Source organism: Choloepus didactylus, chromosome 15 (assembly GCF_015220235.1).
Source record: "Choloepus didactylus isolate mChoDid1 chromosome 15, mChoDid1.pri, whole genome shotgun sequence".
Classification (NCBI taxonomy): Eukaryota; Metazoa; Chordata; class Mammalia; order Pilosa; family Megalonychidae; genus Choloepus; species Choloepus didactylus.
Window position 1 is genome coordinate 65,650,685 of NC_051321.1, and position 24,112 is coordinate 65,674,796.

Consider the following 24,112-nt stretch of genomic DNA (forward strand, 5'->3'; position numbering starts at 1 on the left):
CCCTTTTTATAAAAGCCAATCCATCTCTGGTGTTTTGCATTCCGCAGCATTAGCAAACTAAAACAGCCCCCACTCCTTCCACCTTACCTTCTCTTTCCCAGCCCGCACCTATGGCATCTTGGGGAGTTCCTTAGAATCAGCTGACTGAGGAAGAGAAAACTCGGGCCTGGTTTTTTGTTTTTTTTTTTTGTCTTTAAAGATTCTTGACATTTATTGCAAAATTGATATGTAGACAGTTTGGATAAAGTCTATGAAAATGCCTATTTCATTGCAGTTTCAGCAGTCCTAGGTACTGGCATTTAAAACATCTTTTATAATCTTTGCCTATATTGACAGGATTCAGATCAATGCATAAAAGTAGAAATCCTCTTAGCCAATTTCTACCCCCCACTCCCCACCCCCCGATTATTGGATTAATCTGACTCAACATTACCTTACCAAAGTACTGATGCTATACTTGGCTAAATATTACTTGCCTACTACTCTGGGACACCTGTGAATTTCTCTGCCACAATTGTGTCCTTTACCAAAATGTTCAGGCCAGGTAACTTCACACATTTCTTTAAAATAAATGAAATATTAAATAGTTGATTCAGAACATTCCTGCCAGTTCAGTAATTATTTTGGCAGAGGGACTAATGCCATTTCCTCACAATTCTTTTCTTCCTCCATTCTTAAGGGTAAACACCTGATTTTTTCTGTTCTAGTATAATAGCACCAGGGCACTTACATATTGAAATGCTTAGTACTTTACTTCATATTTTTCATTTCTCCTTTACATTACAATGAAGGCATTGGGCCTTTATGAAATCACGTATATATGTATTTCATTTTATATACGTTATTTATATATGTATTTCATTTTAAGATAGTTTGAGAGGAGGGATATGATTTTACAGAGTTATAAAGGGTTGCTAGGTCTGATATGGTTGAGAATCACAATCTTGGCTCTACTCTTTGAGGGCAGGAAATGTCTTATTTCTTATGGCACCCTGAAACAACTAGGTTCTCGATATTTAATTTTGCCTGTTGCAGTGTGTTTATGCCTACCCCAAAGACCTTATTTGTTCCTCCATTCTAGCAGTCTCAATTTTGATCCAGTATTTAACCACATGCAGGCAACTTGAGAAAATATGATCCATCTCAGTCAGAGCGGTCCCATTTCCTTTGCCAGCAATTATAAACAGGCAAATAATCCACTTCTGGTGGAGAGATGAGGGGAAGTCTGCTAGACAGCTTTGGGAAAAGTTTTTTACCCCTCATTTAAGACACACACAAGGAACAAATGGTTTTCTTTCAATGGCCATTGCAGATCTACGCGTGACACTTGGAATCATGGTAGGTGTCTGTAATCATAGTATTATTAGCCAAAGAAAATGCTGAGGATTACAGGCTGAGAAAGATGGAAAGAATCTGGAGGTTCTTGTTATTACTGAACGCTCCATCAACCTATTCTAGAGCCAGTCAACTTATGTGCTTATTACATCAAATAGAGTTTTTTCTTATTGCCAGCAGCAAGTATCTTTACTGATCCTTACTCTGCACAAACAGTTGTGTTACAGAAGAGTATTTATATACACTCTGTAAAATTCTGGTCAGAATGCCATTAAGGGAAGCCATGAGTGATTCTCTCAGCCATCAACTCTTAATTCAAACAACTGGTATTAAGAGTTCCAGTCTTAGCTGTGTAGGACTCATGGGAGACTGCCAATTTATTTTATGTTAACAGTAAATGACACAGTACTGCTGTCCAGTAATGAAAAACAAGAATGAGAAAACATTTTTGGTGCTTTATTTCATCCTTTCATATCACCACTTGTCAGGTAAGTTAATTTGGAAATAAGGTTTCCAATCCCTAGCAAGGCCTGGCAATACAATACATTCTCTCTCTTTTTTTTTTTTTTTTTTCAATGCATGAGGTATACAAGTGGACTTAAGGAGTAAGCAAGGGAGAAGGCTGGAAATAAGGTTTATATGATAATTTATGAATCTAATTACACCCCCCCATTTTGATAATTCTAGTACTCAATACATGAAATTGGTTTTCTTCAGTTCCTACAACTCACCTTTTCATAATTAGCCTTTCTTCCTTCTGCCCATTATCTACCACAATCCTTTATTCCTTATTTACTTTCCTCTTCCCATTCTTCTATACTTCTTTATCCACGGAAATTATCTTTTTTATAGGCAGTACAGAATTAAAATTATTCCCAGTTCAGAATGAATATGCAAGCCCTTTCACATCCTTGTAGTACTCCCTGAGAGCAGCCTTTTTTAGAAAGAATGTGCTGGACAGAAGTTTGCAATTAAACATAGACTTATTTACAATTTTATTTTATTTAACTTCATAAGTACCTGTATTTGTTCGAACTGGTCACATAAATCCAATCCATCTAAAAAGGAAATGTAAAGAGCTTCTAGCAGTGCTAGCACAGTTGGCAAGGCCTATCCAAAGATCTTTCATTAAAGTTTGCAAAAAATTGAAATGTAGTTAAACCATGAACTAGATGTTTTTATTCTTAAGACCATAAGAGATTTTCAAAATCACTTTGATTTTTAAAACCAAATATGAGTCACAGCAGGGAAGATCATTTAGCTGACTTCTGATAACTATTACGTTATCACTGAATATAATTGATAATAAATGGTTAATGGCATAATGCAGACCTTGGGATAGAGACTCTTCAGGAGTAATGTTAAGTACCACCTGTGCAGGAGTCACCTGGCTGTCCCCAGGGGAGTTATGTGCTAAAGACCTCCTCCATTGCTTACTCCTCACTGTGGTAATCAGGCCTGAGAGCTGAGAGGATGATGTTCAAACTTGTCCAAGGATTTTACAGGAAATTAGCAAAGGAGGTATTGTGAGGTACTAATATTTGAGACACAATCTAAATACTAAACATGATGATGAGATCTTGAGGACTTCAGCCTATTTATATTGTCTTCAATTTATTAAAGTTATTTTATATGTTTAGCCTTTTTCATAGGATAGTTGTAAGGATTAAATGAGATAAAGCATGTGACAGCCAAGTCCAGTGTCTGGGTATCCAGTAAACAATATCCCCTTCCTCCTCCTCTCCATCCTAAAAAAATGAAGTTAGTTCTTGAACTTTGGAAGTACTTTATAAATGAACAGAAATTGGTTTTTCTATCAGCATCCTTGTCAGCATGATTCTCAATTGCTCCCAAGAGGAACTTTTCTTTTGTAACACAATTCTTTATACTGTTTGAAGTACACATGAGGTTTCATTTTTGTTCAGTGTTTTCCTTACTTTTCATTGGGAAAAGTTATTTCTGAGGAATGAAACCCCAGAAGATATCCACAACAAAAACATGTTAAATGTTTTTTTGAAAATGATGATTCAAAGAAAGGCTTAAAAAATGTCTTATTTAGAAGACAGATGAAGGCCAATGCAGTGTCTGAAGGGAACTGTTCTAATTATTACTTCAAAAGTAAAGTTAAAGAATTACATTCAAGGGCATAAGATAAAAGCACTATTTTAAAACCAGAATTACTGAACAGTTAGGTGAAGTAGGAAAAAGAAATGAACTTAAGAATAATTTGAACTAGGACAATGATCCATTAGTCCTCAATGCTTTTGTTACATAACTACCTTGAACCACATTGTTTCCTTTTTGTCCTCTACAATGTCTTCATTGAAATCACAAAGACGTAGTCTCATAGAACTAAATAATAGTTATCATTGTGTTAGGATTCAAAATTTCAATCCAGTAGCCATCAGGATCTTGAATAAATGCCAGGCCTTTCATTTTACCATCATCAGGTTTCTTTACAAATTTGATTCCCAGTTCTTCAAATCTTTTACAAGCACCATGTACATCAGGAACAGCAATTCCAATGTGACCAAATCCTCGAGGGTCTGAATTGCCATTGTGGTAATTCTGAGTTGCATCATCTTCAGTACCCCAATTGTGTGTCAGCTCAAGTGTAGCTTTTCTGGAGAATACCCATGCTGTTTTTTCATCTTTATCTTTGGGGATGTCATTTTTATCCTCATAAGCCAAGAAATAGAGTGAAAATTTCATAGTGGGAAAATCTAATTTTTGAAGTAGCGTCATTCCAAGAATTCTTGTATAAAAATCTAATGACTTCTTAGGGTCTTTAATTCGTAGCATGGTCTGCTGCAATAGAAAATCCTTGGTGCTGGGGTCCGCATCGGAGCAGCAACTGAGGGCAGCCTCGTCGGTAAGGCCGGCTGCGGGCTGCGGTTCTGCCATAGACGCACTGCTGTATCTCAAACAGGACGCGGGAACGAAGAAGCTACCAACACTCGGGCCTGGTTTTACAGATGGTTCTGCATGATATGCAGGCACCACCCAAAAGTGGACAGCTTCAGCACTGCAGCCCCTTTCTGGGATGTCCCTGAAGGACAGTGGTGAGGTGAAATCCTCGCAGTGGGCAGAACTTTGAGCAGTACACCTGGTTGTTCACTTTGCTTGGAAGGAGAACTGGCCAGAGGTGCATTTGTATACTGATTCATGGGCTGTTGCTAATGGTTTGGCTGGATGGTCACGGACTTGGAAGGAATATGATTGGAAAATTGGTGACAAAGAAGTCTGGGGAAGAGGTATGTGGATAGACCTTTCTGAGTGGGCAAAAAACATGGAGATATTTGTGTCCTGTATGAATGCTCACCAGAAGGTGACTTCAGCAGAAGATTTTAATAATCAAGTGGATAAGGGGATGACCCCTTTGGTGGATACCCATCAGCCTCTTTCCCCAGTGTTCTAGTTTGCTAATGCTGCCCGAATGCAAAACACCAGAGATGGATTGACTTTTATAAAAGGGGGTTTATTTGGTTACACAGCTATAGTTCCAAGGCCGCAAAGTGTCCAAGGTAACACATCAGCAATCGGGTACCTTCACTGGAGGATGGCCAGTGGTGTCCAGAAAACCTGTTAGCTGGGAAGGCACATGGCTGGCATCTGCTCCAAAGTTCTGGTTTCAAACTGGTTTTCTCCCAGGATGTTCCCCTCTAGGCTGCAGTTCCTCAAAAATGTCACTCTTATACACTTGGGATATTTGTCCTCTCTCAGCTTTTCCAGAGCAAGACTCTGCTTTCAACGGCCGTCTTCAAACTATCTGTCATCTGCAGCTACTGTGCTTTCTTCAAAGTGTCCCTCTTGCCTGCAGCAAGCTCGCTCCTTCTGTCTGATCTTATATAGTGCGCCAGTAATTTAATTCAGACCCACCCAATGGGCGGGCCAACACCTCTATAGAAGTTATCCAATCAGAGCCATCACCCACAGTTGGGTGGGGTGCATCGCCATGGAAACACTCAAAGAATTGCAATCTAATTAACACTGATAGGTCTGCCCACACAAGATTGCATCAAAGATAATGGCATTTGGAGGGACATAATACATTCAAACTGGCACATCCAGCAACTCCTGTCATTGTCCAGTGGGCTCATGAACAAAGTGGTCACGGTGGTAGGGATGGAGGTTATGCATGAGCTCAGCAACATGGACTTTCACTCACCAAGGCTGACCTGGCCACAGCCACTACTGATTGCTTAATCTGCCAGCAGCAGAAACCAACACTCCATCCCCAATACGGCATCATTCCCCGAGCTGATCAGCCTGTTACCTGGTGGCAGGTTGATTTCATTGGACCACTTCCATAATGGAAGGGGCAGTGATTTGTTCTTACTGCTATAGACACATACCCCAGATATGGGTTTGCCTTCCCTGCACGAAGTGCTTCTGCCAAAACTACCATCTGTGGACTAAAGAATGCCTTATCCACTGTCATGGTATTCCACACAGCATTGTTTCTGATCAAGGAACCCATTCCACAGCAAATTAAGTGAGAGAATGGGCACATGCTCATGGAATTGTCTGGTTTTACCATGTTCCCCATCATCCAGAGGCAGCTGGGTTGATAGAACAGTGGAATGGCCTGTTGAAGAGTCAAGTACGGTGCCAACTAGGTGGCAATACCTTGCAGGGCTGGGGCAGTGTTCTCCAGGAGGCTGTGTATGCTCTGAATCAGCGTCCACTCTATGGTGCTATTTCTCCCATAGCCAAGATTCACAGGTCCAGGAATCAAGGGGTGGAAACAGGAGGGGCACAATTCACTATCTCTCCTGGTGATCCACTAGGAAAATTTTTGCTTCCTGTCCCTACAAGCTTAAGCTTTGCTAGTCTACAAGTGTTAGTTCCAAAAGGAGGAGTGCTTCCACCAGGAAACACAACAATAATGCCATTGAACTGGAAGTTAAGACTGCCACCTGGTCACTTTTGGCTTTTATGCCTCCGAATCAACAGGCAAGGAAGGGGATTACTGTACTGGCTGGGGTGATTGATCCTGACTATTAAGGGGAAGTAGCACTGCAACTACGCAAGGGAGGAAAAGAAGAGTTTTCCTGGCATACAGGAGATCCCCTAAGGCATCTTTTAATACTACCATGCCCTGTGATTGAAGTCAATGGAAAACTGCAACAACCCAATCCAGGCAGGACTACCAATGGCCAAGAAACTTCAGGAATGAAGGTTTGGTTCACCCCACCAGGCAAAGAACCACGGTCAGCTGAAGTGCTTGCTGAGAGTAAAGGGAACATGGAATGGGTAGTGGAAGAAGGTAATGATAAATATGAACTGTGACCATGTGACCAGTTACAGAAATGAGGACTATGATGGCATGAGTATTTCCTCCTTGTTTTGTTATGAGCATGTTTGTATTTGTCTGTAAAGCAAATATTTTTGCTTTCTTCTCTATCTTATCCCCTTATCATATGACAGAAGCTGTATTGTTCATTTCGCTATATTTAACTTAAAGGAAATCAATTTTAAGAGTTACTGTCATGCAAGGACTTGCACCCTATTCTGGAGAGATTTAGTGCATTTCCAGTTGTATGCAGGACAATGGAGTACTGTTAGGCAAAATATATGTCTGTTATTGTTCTTTACTTGGAGATAAAGTATGATTTAAGGTGATATGTATAACTGCCAAGTTGACGAGGGGTGGACTGTGATGGTTAGGTTCATATGTCAACTTGGCCAGGTGATGGTATCCAAAAGGAAAAACATCAGAGGACTTTGCTGCGGAAATAATATAGGTTTTATTGAGCAAAAGCAAACCTGCAGGTGGAGCAGCACCAAACCGGAGTTCTGATTAAAAATGCTGGGCTGTGGAAGAAGCTTATATGGCTGTTTAAGGGAAGGATGGTGAGGGAGAGTATGGGTTAACCAGGGCAGAGTATCCTCGGGGCAGGCAACAGTGGGTTAATTATCCAGCTGCTGGAACAGGATGTTTGTGCAAAATCTGGGCCATCTGGTGACTGCCAGCAGACTTTTTATCACTGCCTTGACTTGTTCACTAGTTTCCCTTCTTTACAGGGGACAGGCCTCTATAGCCAATGCAAAGGATCATTGGTATGTCAGCTTAGCTCAGTTGGCCTCTGTGCTGGTTTGGATTTATTATGTCCCCCAGAAAAGCCATGTTCTTTAATGCAATCTTGTGGGAGAAGACTTCTTAGTCTTTTGATTAGGATGGAACTTTTTGATTAGCGTTTCCATGGTGATGTGACTCACCTAACTGTGGGTGACACCACTGATTAAATTATTTCCATAGAGGTGTGGACACTGCCCATTTGGGGTGGGTTTTGATTAGTTCACTGCAGTACTGAAGAGAGCTCAAGAGCCAACACAGACACTGATGCTTGGAGATGCTTGGAGATGTGGACAGAAGGCTGTGTCTAAGGCTAAGCTAAGAGATAAAGTGCAAAGTTTGCCCTGGAGAAGCTAAGAGAGGGCTCCCAGATGCCTAAAGAGAAATGCAACCCAGGAGCAAAGGACAAGCGGATGCTAGCCATGTGCCTTCCCAGCTGACAGAGGTGTTCCGGACACCATCAGCCTTTTTCAGAGTCAAGGTATCTTTCTCTGGATGCCTTAGGTTGGACACTTTTCTGGCTTTAGGGCTGTGAATTTGTAACCAAATAAACCCCTTTTATAAAAGCCCATCCACTTCTAGTGTTTTGCATAATGGCAACTCTAGAAAATAGAACAGCCTCCTTCTCTTCTTCATAGTTCCCTGGATAAAGCAGAAGCTCAAGCAAATCAAGGTGGTTAGTGTAGTTATTAACCATTCCATTTTCACACATACAACCTACTCTGAAATGTCCAGGAAAGGAATTGGCAAATAGATACATGTATAAACAGATAATATATAGGTAGATGGATAGAGAGAAGGAAGGAAGGAAGGAATGGAGGGAGGGAAAATGTGGCAAAATGTTAAAATTCATGGATCTGGGTATATGGCAGGGGGTATATTGGAGTTTTCTGTTTGGGTTTTGTGTTATTTTTGCAACTATGCTGTAAGTTTGAAATGAATTGAAAATAAAAAGCTTAAAGAAAAAAAGTTTTATTAAACACTGAGTAGACAATTAATAAAAGAGAAAATGCAAATGAATGATAAATATAAGAAAAAAAAAATACACTATGTGAAGTAAAGGAAATGCACACGTAACCCTACCCCAAAAAAAAAAAAAAAAAAAAAAAAAGCACAAAATACCATATTGGCAGCTAACATAGGAAAAGATTATAAAGTATCATATTATCTACGACTCATGTGGATTTGGTAAAACATTCATTCTCATTCACTTCTCTTTTCAGTACGGTGCAAACATTCTGGAGACTGTTCTATATCCATCTTTAAAATGAGCCTGGGCCTAATTCTATGAATTCCACTTCTGTATCTGTTGATGTATAAAATATGAATAATTATTTAAAAGATGTATGTACAAAGAAATTTCTCATGTTTTGGTTAAAACCAATTTAAACTCTAAAAAATGTGTATAGGTAAATTTATATGTGGTTTTCCATGAGGTGGAGTTCCAGTGGCCTTTTTGAAAATAACACAAAGGTATACTACCTTACACAGAAAGATGCTCACACTCTTGATATTTGGAAAAAAAATTTAACTTTCAGAAGACTATAAAAAATTATACACAAATGGAAAAACAGTAATTGTAAATTAACAAAAATGAACAAACCCTCCCTACTCCCACATGACACACAGCAGTCTATCTGAAGTACTTGTTCAGGAAGACCTGGCAAAATTCATACCCATGTATATCAAAATTATGTCTACCATAGGTTTAAATGGAAAATGCATTCTTAGGGGATGCATTCTCAGCATATGTTGCAATTGCTATTAACTAGTTATGCTTTAATACTGCATTTTGTTTCTCAAAACTATGATTACACAGAATTTGCTCTACTAAATTAGTTTTACATGGTATCCATTAGCAGTCACTCCCCATTCTTTCTCCTAGCTCCCACCCCACCAGCACTAGGCACCCACGTATCTATTTTGCTTATGCTGGTCAGTTTGTTTAAAAGGAATCATACAATATGTGGTTCTTTGTGGCCAGCTTCTGTCACTTGGCATAATGTTTTCAAGTCTCATCCATGTTATAGCATGTATCACTACTTCATTCCTTTGTGTTGCTGAATAATATTGTATTATATGATACACCACATTTTGCATATCTGTACCCCATTTGATGGACATTTGGGAACAGTCTTCCAGCCCACCAAGGATGACTGTGATTTTTTTCAGGGCCTTCTTTGATTGTCTTATTCCCTGATTTCCCTGTTAAACTTCTATCTAGTCAGCCTCTATTGGTATCACACAAAGTTGTTACCCTCTACTGATGGCTAGCTGATTGCTCTATTATTTTTGATGATGCCCTTAGGCATAAATAGCTTCACAGTCTGCTCCAATTAAAGTAGCCAGCTCAGTGAAGATAAGGTTGTTGTCTGTATTTGAGGTAGACTCTCTGCATGATGGAGCAGGATTGGGGGGCGGTGTGGAGGACTTGCTCTTCACTGGCTTCCCCATCCAGATCCTCCCTATGGAGGGAATTTTAGTTTGCATGGCTTGCATGACAAATACCACAAATGGGTGGGCATAAGAAACAGGAATTTCTTGATTCACAATTTGGGAGGCTAGACATCCAACATCAAGGCAATGGCCAGGCCATGCTTTCTTCCCAGAGTCCATAGCATTTTGGTGCTGGCTTGTCACAATCCTTGGGGTTCCTTGACTTGCATCTCTGCCTCCCATCACACAGCAATCACGCTCTTCTTGTATTCGCTCTTTCAGTTTCTGCTGACTTATTCTGACTGGCTGTGTCAAAATCTCTCTTTGTAAGCCTTCAGTCATATAAATGAAGGCCCATCTTGGTTCAATTTGGCCTCATATAAAAAAGTCTTGGAAGATGTCATTCACAAATGACTCCACACATTAACTGTAATGACATCTTCACAGGTCCCTTCACAAATGGGTTCATACCCAGAGGAACATGGATTAAGACAAGAAGACCAGAAGAGACCTTCTGCACATGGAGCTTGGGGAGATGGGATCCACTGGGATTCACCAGCTGCTGAATCCACCCAGAATAGCTCATCCCCAACATGGAGCTGGGTGGGGGCATGGGGCAGCTGCTAGCTCGAATGCCATCGACCCTCCACCATTCAGTTTTTGAAGATTTTGTTAAATAAAGGAATCTCAATTTGTTGTAAGCCCTTTTTAAAATTTCCAGATAAGGCCAATGATTGTTAATATTGACCAGTTTAATAGAAGTTTCCCTGAGTGAGAGTTTTCACAGATCTCCTTACCCTGCCATTTTGAAAATTGTGTTAGTGTTGATCTAAAAAGATTGATTTTTAAGAGTTGTTTTAAATAATTAAGGAAATAAATAAATCCTTTGTCTTACATATTTTGTTGTTTTAGTTTTCAGCCCTGTGTATGTTTTTGTAGCACTAAAGTATTTAATTTTCTATAATAAAATGTGTCAGTCATTATTTTTGAGAGTTCCATGTTTGATGACATGCCTTCCCTACTCAAAGGTGTATTGTACAATAAAACAAAACCAAAAAAGTTCTGTTTCTTTCAAATTTTAGTAATTTACTTTTAGTGTTTTCCCTTGAGTCTATGTAAATGTATTAATGTAATGTGTGAACCATGAATTCAGCTTATTGTTCATCCAGATGACTGCATTGTAGGCCTAATTGTTAGGCAGCCCACAGTCTCCCAGCAGCAGCATGATGGCTAACAGAGCATCTGTGTGCTTAGATTGCCTCACAACCATGAACTTGGCAAGTAAGGAAACAATGAGCCCAAGAAGATTCACAATTTTTTACTTGTACAGACAACAAAAACAGGATCAGCATTTTTTCAGCTCCCCACAGCACTGAACTGGAGATGGCAGATGCCACAGGTGGTGGATCACTGTACAGTGGAAGAGCCACCCCTAAACTTCAGCCAAACAATAGTCAGACTTACACAAAAGCCTGAGCAGATCTTAAACTGGGGGTAGGGGGAGATGGAAGGTAGGAAGTCCTGTACACAACTGAAACAATGGAGATGGATGAGAAATGGTCTTGTGGAAGTCTCCTATAAAATAGGGATAATCAACTGCCTCGTGACACCTCCTTGCCAGGCTAATCTTTCCTTGCCCTAGATGGAACGGCAGGACATTCCTCCAAGACTCAGGAGAGCACCAGCTCACAGGGTGTCATGGCAGAGTGAATTCCCTACAGCTCCACCCTCCAACCTTTCATGCAAACAGCTAAGGTTTTTTGTGTTGAAGTATAGGCCATCCCATTAGATACATTTATTGTACCAATAGGGGCTTGAACCAAATCCTTTCTATTCATCATAGGCAATATCATGTGAACGTGACCCCAGCGACGAATCCCAGCAGGATGGTCAATCATACTTGGTGGATAGACTGCAACCAGGCTCCCCATCCGGAGCCAAGCCAGTTTAGAATGTGGCAGATACATTGGGATTAACTATAGAATGCCATACTGCATTTTCTCTAAGGCAGAAGCAGACTTATCCACTTTCCATGGATCAATAATTCAACTGAAGCAAGAGGTTTTGACAGTCATGCATACCCTGCCTTAACTGACCAGCACAAAGTCCAAAGTGATGTGATCGTCCATCACCATTCATATTAGAATGTTTAGCCTGGGCTTCAGCAACCTCCACAGTACCTTTTGCTGTGCATATAAATTTGCAAGTTGAGGTTATAATGTGAGAGAATATTAATTACTAGAAAGGATCTGTAGGAGGGTCTCTATCTTCTGAAGTGTACAAAGCTATATCAGCAGAGTCATGTTGGGGATGACACATCTAGCAATCAGTTAATTTCAGAGCAGTGGCTATAGCCTAGTTAAAGTGTGTATGGAAGTACTTTTTTTTCCATAAGCAGTATAGGGAGACCACAGGGTACCAGCTGTAATCTTATAAGGTTAGTGGGAACTGTATCATTGTTCAGAAAAGTAATCTTGTTTTGTCATCTTGGTCAGTGGCCATCACCCTCTAAAGTCAGCCGTCCTGTTTAAGGTCTCCCAATAGAATAGGATCTAGTATTTAGGTTGGGGGAAGTGTTGATAGTCTGGGACAGTGTTACCATTGTATTCTGAGATGTGTCCAGTAGGTGAGAACCAAGAGAATTTAACAGTCCCTTTCCCCAGTCCAGGCCTCCTAGTTTCTAAAATGGTTCTTCCCCACCAGTCAGGGTTATTCACCTTCCATAACCACGTGATCAGTAAAACCAGTATAACCAGTTCCTGTAGCAACCACTGCACCTTTTCTTTCTTTCTTTTTTTTTTTTTTTTTTGCTCCATCTTCACCATTTCTAACCCACATCATCCAACCAGATTTCCCTTCCAACCATTCAGTGGTTTCTTTCTTATAGGAAGTGGTTTCTTCTGTCACCCCCCCCCCATATGTGTGCTACACTAGGACACATCTTAGGTGTTGCCTTCTCATATTTATGAACATTATCCTCAATATCCATAATTTTCATGATCCAGTAAGCATGACCACATGGTAAGAGAAGCACCAGGTTAGAGTCTTCCAGCTCTGCTTTGCTACCCATAGGTTCCAGCAGCCTTGTGTTCCTGAGGTGAGAGGGAATAAATGAATAATAATAAAGGCTACTTATTTGTTTCGGGTCTCTTAAATTAGTTTGGACCTCTTCTCTACCTACCCATAAACTCCTAGTTAAACCTCACAGTTTTACCCAAAGGAGGTACCTGTTCAAAGAATTGCCAAATATAGAGTCTTAAGTTTATGCTCTACTTAGTGGTTTACATATCTTTTTAGCTTCTCCCTTAATACTGCATTTTATCTTTTAATGGTACCTGCTGTCTGAAGGTGATATGGGGTGTAATATATCCAGGGAATGCCCCAGACAGTTGCTCACTGCTGGAAAGTCTTAGCTATAAAGTTGGCACTATTGTTTGGATGTGTTTGGAGAACTTAAGTGCATGACATAATCCTCTCAGAAGTTCATGAATAGCGTGGCCTGCACCTGTGGTGTAGACACAAGTTGCTGTGCCGTACCTGAAAAAGGTGCTGACTGCAGTCAGTCCTTACCAGTAACCTCAAGAGGAAAGTGAAGGGTCTATATCAAATGTGTGCTGTGGCCTGCCAGGGCTGGTGCCCCAAAAGGGACCCTGGAGATCCCTTTACCATTCAGCTGTGTAGCTGGCAATTGCTATATTTGCCAGGTTTCCTTACCCTCATGGGCTGGAATCCTGCTGCCTTAATTTCAGCCCAGTCCAGGATAATAGATGGATCGCCATGCACTTTGTGATGGTACCCAGGTGGCTGTCGTCTTTACTCAGTCAGCTTGCTGGTCTCACTGATGTTCATTGTCAGAGGGTCCTTTTCCATGGGAGTCCACACAGGTGACAAACAGGGGCAGAGATCCTGCACAATTTGCTGTCATAATGATCAACCCCACAGAAGTTGATACTTGATCCCAATGCTAGTTGCTGGACCACCTGACAGCCTGTTGGCTGCAGCCTGTGTGTCAGTGAAAAGGGGGGAGCAAGGTGAATGTTTGAGGGCATTTTCCAAGGCCAACACTGCAGCCCACAACTCTGCCTATTGAATAGAATTTCCTTTTTCATATAAAGTTTTTAACAGATTTCTCAAGGGCTGCCCAGCCATGGTGACTCCGTACACCCACTGGCTTTTAACTTAGTTAATCTGTTCATCAGCCAGGTCCATCATCCTGAGGGAACTCAGTGTACCTAGGCCCCCAGGTAGCCCACAGTGCTGGCACAGCTTCTACCTCCAGGATGGCCCAATCTGGGGAGGGGACTGGTGGGAGAGTCCACTGATGCCTCATTAGCTCCAGTTTGCATAGTGTCAGTCAGTGGCATTCATAGCTCAAAAAGCTTACTAGGACTAATTGGCCCAAGCGGCAGGGCAGTCTGTACAACCTGTTGGATAGTTTTTAAAACACTCATGTTTACCAGCTCTTTAATTAGAGTAGTAATTGCTACAGTCACCTGCAAAGACACCCAAGATTTGGACTGGATGTGGAGACTGAGGATGCCACACATACACCAAGAGGTTACGAAAAGTTTCATTACTCTTAGAATTGAGCTGTGAGGGGAGAGGAGGCAGACATCTCAAGCAGGTCCAAAATGGCTTAAGAAAGCAAGGAAAGGAGAATGGCCTGGTTTTTATTGTGGTTAGGGAGTGGATCTGGGGTGAGAGTTTCTGCATGCAGGTAGGGATTTGCATGATTTTAATTTCCTACTGGTACAAAAGGAGTGAGCATCCAGTCTTTCTTGTCAGCTTTTCCAGATGTGGAGAACAAGGAGAAGAAGGAAGGAATAGGGCCTAAGAACTGTCTGCAGTCAAACATCAAAAAAATGGGGCCAGACTCCTCATGACAGTGATCTTCCCCCTATCCTTTGCTGATATTACCTGGCTGTGCACTTGTCCCACTATTTCTGTGCTAAATGGGACATTTCCCAATTGGGAACAATCCCTTACAATTACAAGAAGCGTTCTGCATATTTAAAACATCAATTTTTACAATACATTTAGCAACACTTGGAGGTGTGCAATGTTCATTAAATAGGGCGTGAAATGGTTTTGTTTCAAAGGCCATCACGGTGGCGCCAGAGTTGGCTAATTGGACTGGAACAGCAAAACTGTAACCTGCAAAAATGTCAACACTGGTGAGGCATCACTGATAGCTCTAAGAGGGGATCAAAGGTTCAATATATTCAATCTGTCAGGGGCATGTGGGGCCAATACCCCATCTCCCCCACATGTGGCTTCATTCACTTGAAGACAGATTTGCTGTCAGCAAATCACATATCTGCATATAGGCATATAGTGGTAGTTTCTGCATCAGAAACATCGAGTCCATAATTTTGCAAGAGACAGCAATCTTTATTTTGTTTTCTTTTTGTTTTTGACTGCTGGGTTGTAAATCCACCCACCTGGTCCCAAAAACTGTGCTTGGCAAGCAAGGCCCTCAATTTTGTTGGTCTTTATCAGTTGCCTTGTTGACAGAGGCTGAAAACATCCACATACAAAAATTGGAGGTCTAATTACATAGAATAGTATTTCTTCATCTTCATGTTTTGTGTTCTTCATACAGTTAGATCCCAATTTCTTGGTAACTACAATCCTAATTTCTTTTTTTTAATATTTTTAAATGAAATTTTATTTTGTTTTATTATATTATTACTAATAAATTGTTATAAAATAATGCTGTCCAAGGAAAATATTCAGGATGTAGGCTTTAGTGATAAAAGAGTTCTAAATATTCCATCATTTAGGTGAAAGTATCAGAAGGGTTTGCATAACCATTTTACACCTGGTCCTCCTGGGAAGTGAAATATGTGACATTTGTTTCCTTCTGTTGATTCCTGTTTATTTTCCAATAGAACAAGAATTACGTGTATTAATTATTTAGATAACTTGCTCACCTTTTCTCTTTTCTTCATTTCTCAAAGAAACCCTTCTGGTCATGGGCATTGGTTTTACTGAATTGCTGGACTGTCTTGTATTTTAATTCAATTTCTCACTTATACTCATAAATGCAATTGACATGCATCTTTCTGCCTTCCCTTAGCAGCCTTCTGTCTGAAAAGCACATAGTTTTTTTTTTTTAATGAACATTCTAAACATAAATGAAAGAATTTAAATCCCATATACCCAGCACGCTTATTAACATTTGTCATCTGCACATACTTATTTTTTCCCCTCGTTAAGTATTTTAATCTGAACTCCACTCTTAAATATTTAGGTGTGCAGCTGTAAATTTAAGGGCCCAATTTCCTAAATAACTACATTATGATTATGACAGCTGATAAAATAAACCGCCTTACAGCCTGTGCAATTCACATTTCTTTGATGGTCTCTAAACTGTCCTTAACAGCTTATTCTTTTAAACAGATGCAGTTAACAACTCTGCGTTGCACCGCACCAACCTCCTGCTGTCCGGAGAGAATGTACCCCAGTCAATCGGACGGGGAACCCGGGCAGCACCTTCAACGACACCGGAAGGGGCGCCAGGGCTTATGGGAAATGTAGTCCTGCCTTTTATCGGCTTGCGCCGCTCAGCGTTCCGGAAACTGGTCGTCCGCAGGTCACTCTGCGCATGTGCAAGACCCCTTCTCCCAGGTTTCTTCCTCCCGTTTCCATATCCCATGGAGAAAATCACAGTGTCTTCTCTGCGCATCGCTCAGGGACCAGATCCGACGCGAGTGGGGGCGGCCGGTGAGCCCAAGAGGCTTCGAGCGGGAGTCAAGGGGGGTCCCCGCGCAGCCGGAGCCTAGCGGGTGAGGGGGACCCCTGGACTTCGCAGCGGGCCCCTAAGGCGCCTGAGGGAGGGAGGGAGCGGCCTTGCCCGGGACCCGCGGCGCGGCGGGACCGGGTCGTGTCTGTCCCGGGAAGGGCATTGGTCGAGCGTGGAAACGCGAGGGCGCGGGTCCCGCGTGGCGCAGGCCCGGAGCCAGCGGGAAGGGCCGGGCTGCGGGGGGAGGGCGCGCTTGGGTCAGATGGCCCGATCACTACCCAGATGAGGCTTGGTTTCCTCGTCTGTAAATCGAGGGTGTTAATAACATCTGCCACGTGGCATTCTGAGAATTTAGTTTTTTACGAGATAAGAAATTTGGCTTAAAGCTTAGCAGTAGATAATAGCTGATATTTGGAAGATAACGGATTTTCGTTGGCTACTTCATTTGCTGGTCGTAACGACCTTTATGGAACTGTTTTCCATTTTGACAAACAAGACTGTGACCAAGAAATGAAGAATTAACAAATGATTGTGTCTGCCAAATTATTATGTCGATGTTTTTCTTTCTATACTGTAGAACAGGCAGAAGTTAATACCTGAAATTACTGATACTCAACTAGTCTCACCCTTGTTTGTACTACCTGTTGTAATGGTTTTTCTGTCCTCGTCTCAGCCCTGTTTATACTTGATATTGTAATGGTAGCAACTCCTCTCCCCTTGCTTGAATCCTTAGAAATGCTGAACTTCTTAGACTCGGGGAGACAGATTTTTGGACCCATAGGTCTTCGGTTCTACTTCATGCATAGCATTAAACTCTGTCTGTTTGAAACGCTGGGGTCATACATTGGCTGTGCCTGGGGCATAGCACCACTTTTGTTCAGTATCAAGGCATCTCATGCTCCCAGAGTTGAAGAGAAATGCCTTGGGCGTTGGCTTTGCTTAGAACCTGGGTTTGTGTTCCTCACAGTACCTGTCTCAGGGCCCAGGGAAGTAATTCTGCTGTGTGGACTGAATCTCTCCTTGCGGCAGTGTGTTCTGGAATTTCTTGGCATCTCTTTGGAACCATTGGGTCAGATGGCATGTTTGCTCTGCCTGGACTTTGGCACTGCTCTGTCTTCAGCAAACTCGGTGGCCTTAGTTTGACTTTATACAAGTAATTTCTGTGAGATGTGGGACATTGAATGGAGCTACCAAGTAAAATGATGTCCTTTAAGCCCAGGTTCAAGCTCCCTTGGAACAAAGCAGTCCTTGTGAAGTGAGAAGGAAGGGGTCCCAAGAACAAGAATCCCACCCTGGTCATCACCAATCTGACCTGAAACTTCTCAGCACAGCTTCAGAGGAGAGGCAGGAAACTGCTAGAAAAGAGTAGATTCTGAATTTGCACAGTCTGAAATACATAATTCATCCTCCTGCTCAGAATGAGCAAGGCTTTGGTAATGTCACCTCATCCAGAAGGCATCACCACGATGATGAAAGGTCTGAACCATGTTTCAGAAAAGATAGGTGAGCTGGTACGGAAGGGGGGTGGGGGGAGACAAGGTGCAAGTTGCATAGGAAATAGTAATTCATTGCAGCTTTCTCCAGGCCATAGCCTGCAGGAAGAGACCACGAGGCTGAGCAAAAGGAATTTTTTCTCCAGCCTTCAATAAACATGCCCTGCCTTCATTCTCCACTCGGTTTTTCTATTTCTGAGCTGCTGTCATACAGTGTGCATTGTAACATGTGCCCTGTAGAGGTATTCTGCTGCCCTGTCTTCCCCGACCTTAAAGAATCAAGAATGGTAATGCAGAAAGGATCTGTAGGGTCACCTGGGTCTCCTTCATTTGGAAGCTGGAAAACCATGAGTGAGTGAACCAGTGAACTATGCAGTCACTCAGTTTGCTAGTGGCCGAGCCAGTAATAGAAAACAGCTATCCACTTTATAATAGATAAGTCTGTGACAGGTTCAGAACAATTTTTTAAATGAACCTTTCCTTAAACACCCTCTTCTCTTTCTGCAGAGTGATCTCTCAACTGTAAGGAAAGCAAGTCAATGGGAACTTAAGCAAACAGAATATCCTGAGTATTTTCCCCACAACATTGGTAATGGGGACAGTTTGTCTTCTGATGTAATGTCATTTGTTAAATCAGTCTTGGGTTGGTTCTAAGAGAAAAAATGAAATTAATAATAAATCATTAGGAAGTAAATCCAATGAAAAATTGCACAGCCCAACTCTGTAAGATCCTTTCCGAGTCGTATATGTGAATGCTTCTTCATGTTGTTTTTGCTGACTCTTCTTAAGAGCTAAAGGACTTTTTCCTAAAGGGGCACGTTTTTAACCAGTTGGTGGGCAGAGATTTTTAGGTAGCCAAATCTCAAACTGCACAGCAGGCCAGATCTCTCATCACCACCTTCTGTTTTCTTCTCCTATAGCTGTGCATTCACCCTTCTCTCCACTTTTCCAAGAGCAACAGAATATGAACAAATCTCAGGTGAGTTGTTTGTTTATTCATCTATCACATTGTTTTCCATTGTCTAAAATGATAAAAATCAGGGAATATATAAGATAGATCTATAGTAGGGAAAAGATAGCTTGTTAATTGTGTGTAGATAAGGTCCTTGAAGCTCAGATTTATCCCTGATACTTTACACAAAAGGAAAATGCCTTGCTTTGACCATAAGAATAACCAGAATTCTTTATGGGGCACAAAGCCTCCCTGTCCCTGACATCTGAAAAAATTTCTTTTATAATCTTTATGAAAGGCATATAATGGACAACCTCACTTAACAAGCCTGAAATGAATGTTGCCTGTGGTTTCCACCTGCATTCTTTACTGGACAAAGAATCACCACATAACTCAGCTGATTCAAGTTGATTTTTGTCTACTTCATGGTATTGTCTTCTTCCTGATGCCTAGATGCCTAGCTTAGCCCCAGGTGTTCTTCTTGGCCCATTATAATTTTCACCTACTATTTTTCCTGAGTATTCTCTCTGGATTTTTAGCTATATTAAAGCTGAGACAACCAATAAAATCTGAAATCCAAAACCTAAATCTGAGAGCTGTGGCTTGTCACATATACTCACTGAGCAAAGCAAACTTGATTTTCTATAGGACTTTTGGGCCATCTTGGTTATAGGTTCAGGACTGGCTTAATGATAGCATAAGAAGTGTGCTTTGTTTTGGGTACAGAGCTGGAAGTGGGTTGACATCAGCCTTAGAGGTATGTTTGCTGAAATTTGTCCATTGCCAGTTGGCTCAATTCACTGTGGCAGGCTATTGCTCACCAAAGTGAGTTGTCATTGATCAGCTAGATTTAAAATCAGTTGTTCCCATGTCTATACATATATTAAAATGGTTCAAAATTAGTTTTGTTTTTTTTTTTAATCTTCATTTTATTGAGATATATTCACATACCATGCAGTCATACAAAACAAATCGTACTTTCGATTGTTTACAGTACCATTACATGGTGGTACATTCATCACCCAAATCAATCCCTGACACCTTCATTAGCACACACACAAAAACAACAAGAATAATAATTATAATGAAAAAGAGCAATTGAAGTAAAAAAGAACACTGGGTACCTTTGTCTGTTTGTTTCCTTCCCCTATTTTTCTACTCATCCATCCATAAACTAGACAAAGTAGAGTGTGGTCCTTATGGCTTTCCCAATCCCATTGTCACCCCTCATAAGCTACATTTTTATACAACTGTCTTCGAAATTCATGGGTTCTGGGTTGTAGTTTGACAGTTTCAGGTATCCACCACCAGCTACCCCAATTCTTTAGAACCTAAAAAGGGCTGTCTAAAGTGTGCATAAGAGTGCCCACCAGAGTGACCTCTCGGCTCCTTTTGGAATCTCTCTGCCACTGAAGCTTATTTCATTTCCTTTCACATCCCCCTTTTGGTCAAGAAGATGTTCTCCGTCCCACGATGCCAGGTCTACATTCCTCCCCGGGAGTCGTATTCCACGTTGCCAGGGAGATTCACTCCCCTGGGTGTCTGATCCCACGTAGGGGGGAGGGCAGTGATTTCACCTTTCAAGTTGGCTTAGCTAGAGAGACAGGGCCACATCTGAGCAACAAAGAGGCATTCGGGAGGAGGCTCTTAGGCACAACCATAGGGAGGCCTAGCCTCTCCTTTGCAGCAACCGTCTTCCCAAGGGTAAAACCTGTGGTAGAGGGCTCAACCCATCAAACCACCAGTCCCCTATGTCTGTGGTCATGTTAGCAACCATGGAGGTGGGGTAGGCGAATACCCCTGCATTCTCCACAGGCTCCTCAAGGGGGCACTACATCTTTTTTTTTCCTTGTTTTTCTTTTTTTTTTTTTTTTTTTAACTTTCCCTTCTTTTTTAAATCAACTGTATGAAAAAAAAAGTTAAAAAGAAAACAAACATACAATAAAAGAACATTTCAAAGAGACCATAACAAGGGAGTAAGAAAAAGACAACTAACCTAAGATAACTGCTTAACTTCCAACATGTTCCTACTTTACCCCAAGAAAGTTACCTAATATAGCAACATTTATGTGAACTTGCTCCTACTATATCCATCAGAAATTAACAGACCATAGTCATTCCTGGGCATCCCCAGAACGTTAAATAGCTTATCTGTTCTTCTTGGATTATTGTTCCCCCTTCCTTAATTGCTCTCTATTGCTAGTTCCCCTGCATTCTACATTATAAACCATTTGTTTTACATTTTTCAAAGTTCACATTAGTGGTAGCATATAATATTTCTCTTTTTGTGCCTGGCTTATTTCGCTCAGCATTATGTCTTCAAGGTTCATCCATGTTGTCATATGTTTCACGAGATCGTTCCTTCTTACTGCCGCGTAGTATTCCATGGTGTGTATATACCACATTTTATTTATCCACTCATCTGTTGAAGGACATTTGGGTTGTTTCCATCTCTTGGCAATTGTGAATAATGCTGCTATGAACATTGGCGTGCAGATATCTGTTCGTGTCACTGCTTTCCGACCTTTCGGGTATATACCGAGAAGTGCAATCGCTGGATCGAATAGTAACTCTATATCTAGTTTTCTAAGGAACTGCCAGACTGACTTCCAGAGTGGCTGAACCATTATACAGTCCCACCAACAATGAATAAGAGTTCCAATTTCTCCACATCCCCTCCAGCATTTGTAGTTTCCTGTTTGTTTAATGGCAGCCATTCTAACCGGTGTTATATGGTATCTCATTGTGGTCTTAATTTGCATCTCTCTAATAGCTAGTGAAGCTGAACATTTTTTCATGTGTTTCTTGGCCATTTGTATTTCCTCTTCAGAGAACTGTCTTTTCATATCTTTTGCCCATTTTATAATTGGGCCGGCTGTACTATTGTCATTGAGTTGTAGGATTTCTTTCTATATGCAAAATATCAGTCTTTTGTCAGATACATGGTTTCCAAAAATTTTTTCCCATTGAGTTGGCTGCCTCTTTACCTTTTTGAGAAATTCCTTTGAGGTGTAGAAACTTCTAAGCTTGAGGAGTTTCCATTTATCTATTTTCTCTTTTGTTGCTTGTGCTTTGGGTGTAAAGTCTAGGAACTGGCCGCCTAATACACGGTCTTGAAGATGTTTTCCTACATTATCTTCTAGGAGTTTTATGGTACTTTCTTTTTTTTTTTTTTTTTTTTTTTATCTTCATTTTATTGAGATATATTCACATACCACGCAGTCATAGGAAACAAATCGTACTTTCGATTGTTTACAGTACCATTACATGGTGGTACATTCATCACCCAAATCAATCCCTGACACCTTGATTAGCACACACACAAAAATAACAAGAATAATAATTAGAGTGAAAAAGAGCAATTGAAGTAAAAAAGAACACTGGGTACCTTTGTCTGTTTGTTTCCTTCCCCTATTTTTCTACTCATCCATCCATAAACTAGACAAAGTGGAGTGTGGTCCTTATGGCTTTCCCAATCCCATTGTCACCCCTCATAAGCTACATTTTTATACAACTGTCTTCGAGATTCATGGGTTCTGGGTTGTAGTTTGATAGTTTCAGGTATCCACCACCAGCTACCCCAATTCTTTGGAACCTAAAAAGGGTTGTCTAAAGTGTGCGTAAGAGTGCCCACCAGAGTGACCTCTAGGCTCCTTTTGGAATCTCTCTGCCACTGAAGCTTATTTCATTTCCTTTCACATCCCCCTTTTGGTCAAGAAGATGTTCTCCGTCCCACGATGCCAGGTCTACATTCCTCCCCGGGAGTCATATTCCACGTTGCCAGGGAGATTCACTCCCCTGGGTGTCTGATCCCACGTAGGGGGGAGGGCAGTGATTTCACCTTTCAAGTTGGCTTAGCTAGAGAGAGAGGGCCACATCTGAACAACAAAGAGGCATTCGGGAGGAGGCTCTTAGGCACAATCATAGGGAGGCCTAGCCTCTCCTTTGCAGCAACCGTCTTCCCAAGGGTAAAACCTGTGGTAGAGGGCTCAACCCATCAAACCACCAGTCCCCTATGTCTGTGGTCATGTTAGCAACCATCGAGGTGGGGTAGGCCAATACCCCTGCATTCTCCACAGGCTCCTCAAGGGGGCACTACATCTTTTTTTTTTTCCTTGTTTTTCTTTTTTTTTTTTTTAACTTTCCCTTCTTTTTTAAATCAACTGTATGAAAAAAAGGTTAAAAAGAAAACAAACATACAATTAAAGAACATTTCAAAGAGACCATAACAAGGGAGTAAGAAAAAGACAACTAACCTAAGATAACTGCTTAACTTCCAACATGTTCCTACTTTACCCCAAGAAAGTTACCTAATATAGCAACATTTCTGTGAACTTGTTCCTACTATATCCATCAGAAATTAACAGACCATAGTCATTCCTGGGCATCCCCAGAACGTTAAATAGCTTATCTGTTCTTCTTGGATTATTGTTCCCCCTTCCTTAATTGCTCTCTATTGCTAGTTCCCCTACATTCTACATTATAAACCATTTGTTTTACATTTTTCAAAGTTCACATTAGTGGTAGCATATAATATTTCTCTTTTTGTGCCTGGCTTATTTCGCTCAGCATTATGTCTTCAAGGTTCATCCATGTTGTCATATGTTTCACGAGATCGTTCCTTCTTACTGCCGCGTAGTATTCCATGGTGTGTATATACCACATTTTATTTATCCACTCATCTGTTGAAGGACATTTGGGTTGTTTCCATCTCTTGGCAATTGTGAAGAATGCTGCTATGAACATTGGCGTGCAGATATCTGTTCGTGTCACTGCTTTCCGATCTTCCGGGTATATACCGAGAAGTGCAATCGCTGGATCGAATGGTAACTCTATATCTAGTTTTCTAAGGAACTGCCAGACTGACTTCCAGAGTGGCTGAACCATTATACAGTCCCACCAAAAATGAATAAGGGTTCCAATTTCTCCACATCCCCTCCAGCATTTGTATTTTCCTATTTGTTCAGTGGTAGCCATACTAACCCGTGTTAGATGGTATCTCATTGTGGTCTTAATTTGCATCTCTCTAATAGCTAGTGAAGCTGAACATTTTTCCATGTGTTTCTTGGCCA

At 41.2% G+C, this 24,112-nt stretch overlaps 2 protein-coding genes across 11 annotated transcripts in view; one reads left to right on the forward strand and one right to left on the reverse strand.

The window, feature by feature from the left end:
* Window positions 1-24,112, forward strand: part of STOX1 (storkhead box 1) — a 92,874-nt gene that overhangs the window by 10,325 nt on the left and 58,437 nt on the right. Inside the window, exons 1-4 of one of the 10 annotated variants that reach the window (XM_037804222.1) lie at window positions 16,433-16,638; window positions 17,810-18,098; window positions 18,596-18,677; window positions 19,009-19,067. The exons of 1 other annotated variant lie outside the window; for it this stretch is intronic. Coding sequence is in view for 1 of the 9 variants with exons in the window: in XM_037804221.1 (XP_037660149.1) it covers window positions 16,458-16,576; window positions 19,009-19,067 (178 nt within the window). In the remaining 8 variants the exon portion in view is untranslated. 8 more of the 10 variants (XM_037804226.1, XM_037804224.1, XM_037804227.1 and 5 more) reach the window with 8 other exon arrangements.
* On the reverse strand, window positions 1,861-4,254 carry LOC119510109 (lactoylglutathione lyase). Its single transcript, XM_037804231.1, has one exon. It carries the CDS (start codon window positions 4,237-4,239, stop codon window positions 3,688-3,690), a length of 552 nt encoding a protein of 183 aa, XP_037660159.1. The 5' UTR covers window positions 4,240-4,254; the 3' UTR covers window positions 1,861-3,687.